An 8967-nucleotide genomic window follows, 5' to 3' on the forward strand; every position below is an offset into this window, starting at 1 on the left:
GCGAGGAGAGCTGCACAGGTGTGCAATAGGGCCAGTGAGCAGGGAAGAGCTTCCCACGTGGAGCTTGGGGAAGGACTTGCTGAGCAGGCAACACGAGGGGCTGGCTGGGAGAAGGCATCGGTCCCAGGGGATATCGGGATGGGGTCAGGGGCCGGACGGGGCGGGCTCCGGCGTGGGGGTGCACACCTGTAACCCCAGCACTTGGGGCTGAGGCAGGACGATCTCCACAAGTTCAAGGCCAGCCTGAGCTACGCACTGAGACCCTGTCTCAAAAAAACGACGCGGAAGACCGTACTGGTCCACATGAAGAGATTATTCCTCCTTACTGCGTGCCAGGCTCAGGCTGCCCCTGGACGGGTCAGCGAATGGGAAAAGAGGCTCTTGGTCCCTACCCCGCTGGACAGTGTAAGTCTTAAGAGGTGCACCCGCTGCGTGTCTCAAAGCTCCCAGAAACAGTGCTGGAAGCTCAGGCCGCGTTCAAGGACTGTCGACTAGGTTCCCACCACCTGGCCCCGGCTGGCAGCGGACTCTGCCGGGGAAGCAACTCCCGGTGCACAAGCTGGTAAACACTGTTCTCGAACCCGTCTCAGTCAGGGAACAGAGGCACGGAGAGGTTGGGGAAGGCACCCGAAGCCCCACAGCCTGCTGTGAGATCAGAAGCCAGGGAGGCCAGGAGCCCCGGCTCTTGGTCCCATTGCGGCACACACAGACGCCTGTCCCCGTGGCGCCTCTGCTAGGCAGACGGGGTCCCAAGAGACCAGACACCCCCCATCCTCAAACTCACACTTGGCTGACTCACGAAGGGAGGCCGGTGGTGGTCAGAGCTTCTGATAAAGGCGATGGCCAGAAAGGCTTGGAGATGGCAGGGCACTGGGGAGGCCCCCAGCCAGCTCCAGGGAGAGGAGACTGCGGCTTCTGCAGGCAGTGATCTGACCACGGAGCTACTCGGAGGGGAGTGGCTGGGGTGCAGGATGCTCCGTTGGAAGGAGCAGGGCCGTGGCTGGAAGATCCATCGTTCATCTGTCAAGTATTTATTGGGCACCCACTGTCCGCCGGGCCCTGGGCTAGATCCTGGGTGGGTCAGTGGCTGGGACAGGCAAGGCCTCACAGCTGTGCACAGACACAAGCAAGAGATCAGAAGTGTCAGGGGCCACATCACAGGAGGCCCGGCAAGCGCTGCGAGGTTTTATTTTTGTTTTTGTGCAGCTAGGAGGCTTGAACCCAGGGTCTTGGCACTGAAGCTACATACCCAGCCCCCTTTTTTATTTTGAGAGCAGATCTCACTAAATTGACCAGGCTGGGCTCAAACTTGCAATCCTCCTGCCTCAGCCTCCCAGGGTGCTGAGAGTACAGGTGTGAGTCACAGTTTTCTTACTTTGTTCTGAGATGGGACAGCCAGGTGTTGTGAGCCAAGAATGCCACACAGCCAGGCCCACCTCTGAGCAGAATTCCCCTCTGACTTCTGCCTACAGAATGGAGGAAGGCACAGGAGAAGCCCAGGAGGCCAAATCAGCTCAGACACCGGGAGCGAGCAGCGGTGTGGACTCCAAGGGGTGGCTTTGTAATGTGGGCAGCACATGTCCATCTGGAAAGCTGGTAAAGCTCCCGCCCCCTCACCCTTGAGATCACCGGGCTGTAAGAGCCAGAGAAAAGCTGCAAACCGAGCGGAGACCCCGGAGGGAAGGGAGGCCCACGGTTGCACATCTAGCATTCCACCAGCAGGCGTCGCCCTGTCACCAGTCTGGAGGACACTGGGTCCCGACCTGGCTAGAACACGCGGTCTGCAAGGCAGGGCAGGAGCTTCATCCTCTCTTTCACCCTTAGCCAGTCAGAGTGACGCTTCAGAATTCATTACGGGGGCTGGTAAGGACTCTGGGAGAGATCAGGAGCGCTCTCTATTGTCCAGATTTTCTCCCCCAGTGCTAAAGATTGAACCACAGGACTCACAGATGCTAGGCAAGTGCTCTGCTGGAAACAGGGGTTCGCTCAGTTGCCCAGGCTGGGCTTGAACTTGTGATTCTCTTGCCTCAGCCCCGCAGGTTGCTAGATTAGGGCTGTTTGCTACCACCCCCTGCTGGCCGGTTTTATAGGCGCCCAGGTCACATCAATTCACTTCACCCCAGCCTTGTGAGTGGGTAGGATTTCCAGTGCCATCTTACAGATGAGGAAACAGAGGCACGGAGAGGTTAAACTCTTTGCCCAAGGACCCTAACTACAAAGAGGCAGAGCCCAAAGCCAGCCCTCAGGAGTGGCTGCCTACAGCCAGAGGCTGGCAGGGCGTGAACGCATGAGGGATCTCCCCCGGGGGCAGGGGACATGCCCTGTGCGTGTGTGAGGGCTGGGGACATGCGGGCAGGTGGTGGCTCCCTCCACGTGGGGAGGTTGCTGACTGCAGTCACCAGAGGAGGTGCAGGACTCCGCATAGTGTGACAACAGAATATAAGGTGGATCTTGCCTCAGACGAGCAGACTCCGTCCTGTCTCGCGGGCTGGCCCTGAGCTCCCCTCTGGCAGTGCCAAGAAGCCAGCCGGCCTGCATTAGCACAGTCAACTCAATATTCCCTGATCGAGCTGGGCGGGGTGGTGACCCAGCTACTTGGGAGGCTGAGGCAGGAGGATCGCTGTGAGTTCGAGACCAGCCTGGGCTACACAGTGAGTTCTAGGTCAGTCTCAACTACATAGTGAGACCCTGTCTTAAATAACAGACAAACAAAAAAAACTCTTTAGTAGAACAGCTTCCTTGGAAAACACACTGGCATTTTCTCACAAAACATTGTTAGGGTACCCACAATTCCACTGCCCAGCACACACCCAGGGGCAGTGAAAATAGCGCCCCCACAGAAACCAGGACCCAGAGGGTTCACAGTAACCTGAAGACAGAAACTTCCCAAATGTCCAACCACCGATGACTGGGTCAGCAAGCTGTGCTGTGTCCACAGTGGGAAAGAACTTGGCCTTATAGTGAGGAACAAGGCAGCCAAGTGTGGTGGGGTACTTTGGGAGGCTGAGGCAGGAAGATAACAAATTTGAGCCCAGCCTGGTCAATGTAGTGAGACCCCATCTCAAAAATAAATAGGTGTGGTGCTGTGTGACTTTTTGGAAGGGGGGCGCTTTTCTGAGCTAAGTTCTCCCTATATAGTTTAGGTCAGCCTTGAACCCACTATGTAGCCCAGGCTGGCCTCAAACTCATGAAGATTTTCGGGCCTCAGCCTCACAAGGGTGGTGCACATCTGTAATGCCAGCACTCAGGAGGCTGAGGCAGAAAGATCACTGTGACTTTGTGGCCACCCTGGGCTACATAGTGAGTCCAAGGCCAGCCTGAACTATATAGCAAGATCCCATTTCAAAAGACAAACTACTACTACTACTAATGATAATGATAATGAAGGTCTGGGGATGTAGCTCAGTGGTAAGACCCTTGATTCACCCGCTAGTACCGCTGAAAAGGCTAGTTAATTTTATGGTACGTAGATTTTAGCTCAATAGCAACTCTTTAATGTGTGCATTTTGTATATGTATGAGAGTAATGATTTTGCTTTTTATTTTACATTATCTTTTAACAAAGAGAAGCAAGAGGAGGAGACAGAGGACTGCAGGCTGACAGGTGGGGAAACCGCAAGAAAGCAGGGCTGGGACAGGACGGGTGTGGGAAGAACGCTCAGAGGGCCGTGACCCGCCCCTGGAATCCCAGCCCTCAGGGAGGCTGAGGCAGGAAGATGGAAAGTTTGAGACTTAGTGAGACCCTATCTCAAAACAGGGAAAAGGGTTGGGTTTGCAGCTCTGCGCAAAGGCCCTGGGTTCAGCGTCCACGACACACAGGCACTCGAGGACGGGCGTGAGAGGGGAAGGGAGGGGAGGAGAGAAAGCTGCGGCTGCCCCTGGGAGCAGGCCGTTCCCAAGCCGCTCTGGGCGTGGCCGCCCGTCCCCAGATGCCACTCACCGTGCCCCAGGACTGGCTGTGGTTGGGGTGCCCAGCCTGGGAAAGTGGACTTTGTCTTCCTTGCGCTGAGGCTGCCAGCACGGTGCCAGGAGAGCCCAGCGCTCCTTGAGTTTCCCAGGACCCCACTCTGCGCCCGCCTGGACCGAGGTGCTCGCCAGCTAGGGCCTAGGGCGGAGGAGGCTGAAGCTGGGGCCCCCTCCCCGGCGCTCAGGGCTCCTCGGAGAAACCCCAGGGTCGGCGCCTCTGTCCTTCAGCCTGGGCCAGGGACTGTGGGGGAGGTAGGGCCGGGCTTGGCAGCCTGAGGCCCAGAGAGGTTGGGGTCTTCGCTCAGAATCACACAGCTCGGAGGCAGCAGGCAAGGTCGCCCCTGGTGGCCTGGCTGTCCGAGGCCGTTGCTCTTCCCTCACAGTCCGGGCCTGTTGGGCTGTAAACCTGTATTCAGCGCCTTTCACAATGCCAGGCTGGGAGTAACCTGGGCAGAATGAGGCACTGTCCAACTGCAGAACCAGAGTGGGGGGGTGCAGTGGTGGACAGGGGCAATGGTCTGGGGCGTGAGACCTTCGTGTTACCTCTGCCACTGACCTGCTGTGTTTTACCCTGGGCCAGGCCCCTGTCCTCTCTGGGCACGCCAGCAGGAGGCACTTGGACTGGGTCTCTGCAGGGTGGGGGACCCCAGGCATGTGCTCCCTTATTCTGCCTTTGGATTCATTTTGAAGGCAGAGTTTGGGAGGAGGAACAGCACGGGCTTGTGTTCTCTTGCTGGTAGCTCTGGAGGGCTTTCTGGAGGAGGAAACTTGTGGGCCCTTTGTCTTCGTAGCTTCCCTGCCTGGTATCCAGGCCCTCTCCAAAGTGACAAGACACGGCCTCGCAAGGTGGTGTACTCCTGTAATTCCAGTACTTGGTAGGCTGAGGCAGGAGGATCACTGCCAGTTCAAGACAGCCTGGGCTACACAGTGAGTTCAAGGCCGGACTCAACTACATAGGGAGACCCTGTCTCAAAAAAAAAAGAAGAAAGAAAAAAAGAAAACAAAACAAAGCTGGGCACAGTGACACAAGCCTGTAATCCCAGCACTTGGGAGGCTGAGGCAGGAGGACTGCTGTGAGTTTGAGACCAGCTTGGGCTACGTAGTGAGTTCCAGGTTAGTCTTGACTACATAGGGAGACCCTGTCTCAAAAAACCAAAAACCAAAACCCCAAACAAAGAAAGTTACAAGACAAGGCAGGCCCTTGTCCTAGGGGAGCCGCTGGATGGAAGTAGATGGACAAACCGACACGTCTCCCCGGTGGGTGAGGGCGAGATGTGGGAGGACCCAACAGAGACCTTCCCGAGCCACCGGCAGGATTCCGATCCCAGCCACGCCGCTTCCGAGCTGGGTGACCTTGAGCCAGTCACAGGCCCTGCCTGAGGCCGGGTCGTGCGCGGTGACGGAGCCGCCAGGCAGAGGGTCGTGGCCGGCGGCCCGGCGGGATGAATGGAGAGGGGAGGACCCAACAGAGCCCTTCCCGAGCCACCGGCAGGATTCCGATCCCAGCCACGCCGCTTCCGAGCTGGGTGACCTTGAGCCAGTCACAGGCCCTGCCTGAGGCCGGGTCGTGCGCGGTGACGGAGCCGCGCACTCCCTCTCCCGCCCGCGCTGAGTCCCCGGCTGCAAACAGCTGCGGAATCGGTGAGTCAGAAGGCTGGAAATACCGCACCGTCCGCCCTGCTCCCGACCGCAGCCTCGGGCCACACCGCAGAGGGCCACTGGTGGACCTTCCGAGGGCCTGGCCAGAGCTGGGTGACCTTAGGCCTTTCTGGGGTGGGAGGGGCCGCTGAGCCCTCCCATCCTGTCCCTTCATCTGGGACTTGCTGGGGCACAGCGCGTGGAACACAGGCTCGGGACTGTAAATTTCTCTCGCGTGCAAGATTGAATAAAGGAAAAGGGCCAGGCAGTTGGGGGACAGGGTGCCTAGAGGCGTCTCACTGAGGCAGTCCTGGGACTGCAGGTGGCCGAGGGTCGCCGGAGGCTGCAGCGCTCTCTTGTTTTACCCTGGCTTCAGCCCAGCGGCCTCCATCTGGGCCCGGGAACTGCAGGCGTGGACATCCGTGACACTGCCTTTATTGTGTGTACAGGTTACAGCGCCCGCCGACTCTCCCACCACCCGGTTCAGAGGACACCCTCAGGGTGCCCAGCCAAGAGAGGAGACAGAGCTGACCCACCTCTCGCCCTGGGGACCTGGCTGCCTGTGACCCTCTCACCCTGCCCAGGAGGGAACTGGGTCCCAGCTCCTCCCGTGTCCCCCTCCACCCCAGCAGGACGACATGGGCCGGGGCGCAGAGCCCAGGGACAGAGTGAGGGGCTCCCTGGGGCCCAGAGTGGGGCTGACATCAGCTGACATCCTGGGTTCACGTCCACCCTCCAGTGACAAAGGCCAAGGCTCCAGGCTCACGAGACTCCTCTTCCCCACTGATAAAAACTAAATGGCTGAATCCACTTTTAGGGTGCTCTGATGTGGCCCCACTCAGTGGTGACGTGAGGCTATAAAAGACAGTGGGGTGTGGGTGTGGGTGACACACTCACCCCCATGCACAAGTGGAGGCTGGAGGGGTAGGTGCGCCTGTGGGGGGTGCACGAAACCGGGTAACTGTTGGGGACCCTCTGTGCAGGGCAAGTGGCCCGGGAGCCCAGGCCTGCAAGCTCGTAGGCATCAGAATGTAGGGACAGCAGTATTTCACTGGTTTGTCACAAACCAGCTGTATTGGAAAAACCCCACCAGCACAGACGTGATGGGCCCTGTGTGGGCACAGCTGGCTGGCTGGGGCCCAGGGCAGCAGGGGAAGGAAGGTGTCCCTCCCGGCTGGGCCCTCCTGGCCTCCCTCCGGCAATCCCACCTGGACAGGCACTTCACCCCTGACCTTCCCTCAGCTGACCAGGGCACCCCCAGTTCCCAGTTCCCCCACCTCTGAGAGGCTCCGCAGATCAGAGGAGGGCAGGATGTCTGTCTGTCCTGCAGACCATGTGCCCAGAGGCCTTCCTTGTCAACACCCCCTTCCTCAGTAGGTCTTCAGGACCTTGCTGTCCCTACCCAGCCCCTCAATTCTGAATCGGGAGAAAACGTATCTGGAATCTGGGGTCCATGGTGAGGTGAGGGGTCGCTGGCCTGCCCTGAGTAGAGTGGAGGGCCTTAGCCTGGGGGTTTTGGAGGCTAGAGTTGGGCTGAGATGTCCCGGGGTTCGGCAGACTCAAGGCTGGCCAGTTGGGGGAGAGTGGGGTGGGCAGGGGCCACAGTCCTCAGATTTTGATCTCCGTTCGGAAGATCTGCTGGACGTGCTCTGTGTGCGGGTGACGCCGTGCCCGGATGGTGAGGCTGCCGTCCTCCCGCAGGGCCGAGGTCACCGAGGTGGGGTCAACGTCCTCCGGCAGCTGGCACTTGTGTGCAAAGGTGTTCATGACTGTGCCGTCTGCCGCCAGCTGGGGAAGGGATCGGTCAGGGCAGGCTGTCCCCGGGCCTGGCCCATGCATAGCGCCCTTCTCCCCCGCCGGGCCCTGGGCACTGAGAGCCCTGCCCTCTTGGACACTCAGGCATGCACGAGTCCCCCGCAGGCCAGGCCACCCCGCCCCCACAGCCCCATCAGCACATCGCGTCCAGAGCAGTCGGGCGGCTGAGTCACCGTCCGGTGGCAGGGCTGGCACGTGCTGCCTCCCACCCCCAGTCCTCACGCCCTGGCAGGGGTTCCCGCCTGGCACCTCATGCTCACAGGCAGAGCAGGAAGCCTCGGTGACATCTCCTAGCCACAGCCGGCTGTGGGGACCCTGAGCAGCTGTCTGCCCGGCCACAGCCTCTGCCCAGGTGGAGGCTGCGGGCCTCCTGGGAGCTCTGACTCAGAGACCCTGGTGCCCCGGTGGCCCTGAGGTCCGCGGGTGGAGGGTATGTTGTGTGGAAGGTGTGTGACCCTGAGTACAAGCCTGGCCAGTCTAGGCCACAATTCGGGGGTCCCAGTGGAAGAGAGCTGGAGGGGTGGTGTGCAGGGACAGCTGCTCAGGGGGTCCCCAAGTCCCCGGCTGCCCACCAGCCTGCCAGGGGACCTGTCCTCAAGCCACCATGGCTCCCCACCCTGTGCGTCACCCTGGGGTCCTCTCAGCCCACATCCCTCCGGCCTCTCTTCCCCGGCCCCTCCACTGCTGTGGGCTCCTGAGCTCCAGATCTGGATGCCTCAGGGTGGAAAGAGGAATAAGGGGGTCCCCTGAGCTATAGGGACCAAAGCCCCCAGCCTGCCGCGGGAGTTTGGATGGGGAAGGGACGCTACTCAGGACCTGGGACCCCAGTGTAGGAGGCAGGAGGAGGGGACAGAGGGCAGGAGACCCAGGAGTGACAGTGGGGGCTGCGCTCACCTTCTCAGCCCGAACCTCGATGTGATTATTGGACGTGGTGACGATGATGTCCTCAGGGGAGAAGTCTCTGACGTCCACCGCAAACTCGTAGGCATCTCCAAGGGTCTTGATGCTGCCCGGTCCCGAGGGTCGAGCTGTGGGGAAGTTGGCCGTGAGCTGGGCAGGACTGGGGCCTGCGCGGGACCCGGGTCTCCGCCCCTGTCTTGGGGAGGGGCAGCCCCGCCAGGCGATGTTGCTCCCGAGCCCCCAGCAGCCGCCCCTTTCCGAGGTGGGGATGAGCTTGCGCACACAGGACATCAGCCCCTGGCCTTCCCGGCCCCTCAGGGCTCCGGGGCTGCACCAGGCCTGGCTGCAGTTGCAAGCTTTGTAGCACACCTGGGGGCCCCTTGCTTCCCTGACCACATCTGTCTTGGTGGCCACATCTGTTGTGGCTGCAGGCTGTGCAGCCCGTATTCCTGGCAGTGGTGGCCACAGCACCTTCACTGATGCCCCCAAGCTCCGCACCCCCCACTTGCCTGGAAAGGCCAGGGGCTCCGAGTGGGGCCGCATGAAGCTGCCAAAGTCCTCGGAAAACAAGCCCAGCGCCTTCTCCATGGGTGGGTCCTGGGGTGGGAGGGCACGGGAGGCCGCGGAGGAGGAGGAGGAGGGGGAGGGG

The 8967-nt window shown here is 60.5% G+C and overlaps 1 protein-coding gene across 1 annotated transcript in view; it reads right to left on the bottom strand.

The window, feature by feature from the left end:
• Window positions 1–6003: 6003 nt before the first annotated feature.
• Window positions 6004–8967, bottom strand: part of Hspb7 (heat shock protein family B (small) member 7) — a 3246-nt gene continuing 282 nt past the window's right edge. Inside the window, exons 2-4 of the mRNA XM_033767847.1 lie at window positions 8828–8959; window positions 8313–8446; window positions 6004–7391 (exon numbers count right to left, since the gene is read on the bottom strand). Of these exons, the coding sequence (XP_033623738.1) occupies window positions 7212–7391; window positions 8313–8446; window positions 8828–8959 (446 nt within the window). The 3' untranslated portion in view covers window positions 6004–7211. The remainder of the gene's footprint in view (window positions 7392–8312; window positions 8447–8827; window positions 8960–8967) is intronic.

The sequence above is a fragment of the Fukomys damarensis genome, unplaced genomic scaffold (genome assembly GCF_012274545.1).
Source record: "Fukomys damarensis isolate Sample0158 unplaced genomic scaffold, DMR_v1.0_HiC HiC_scaffold_23, whole genome shotgun sequence".
NCBI lineage: Eukaryota > Metazoa > Chordata > Mammalia > Rodentia > Bathyergidae > Fukomys > Fukomys damarensis.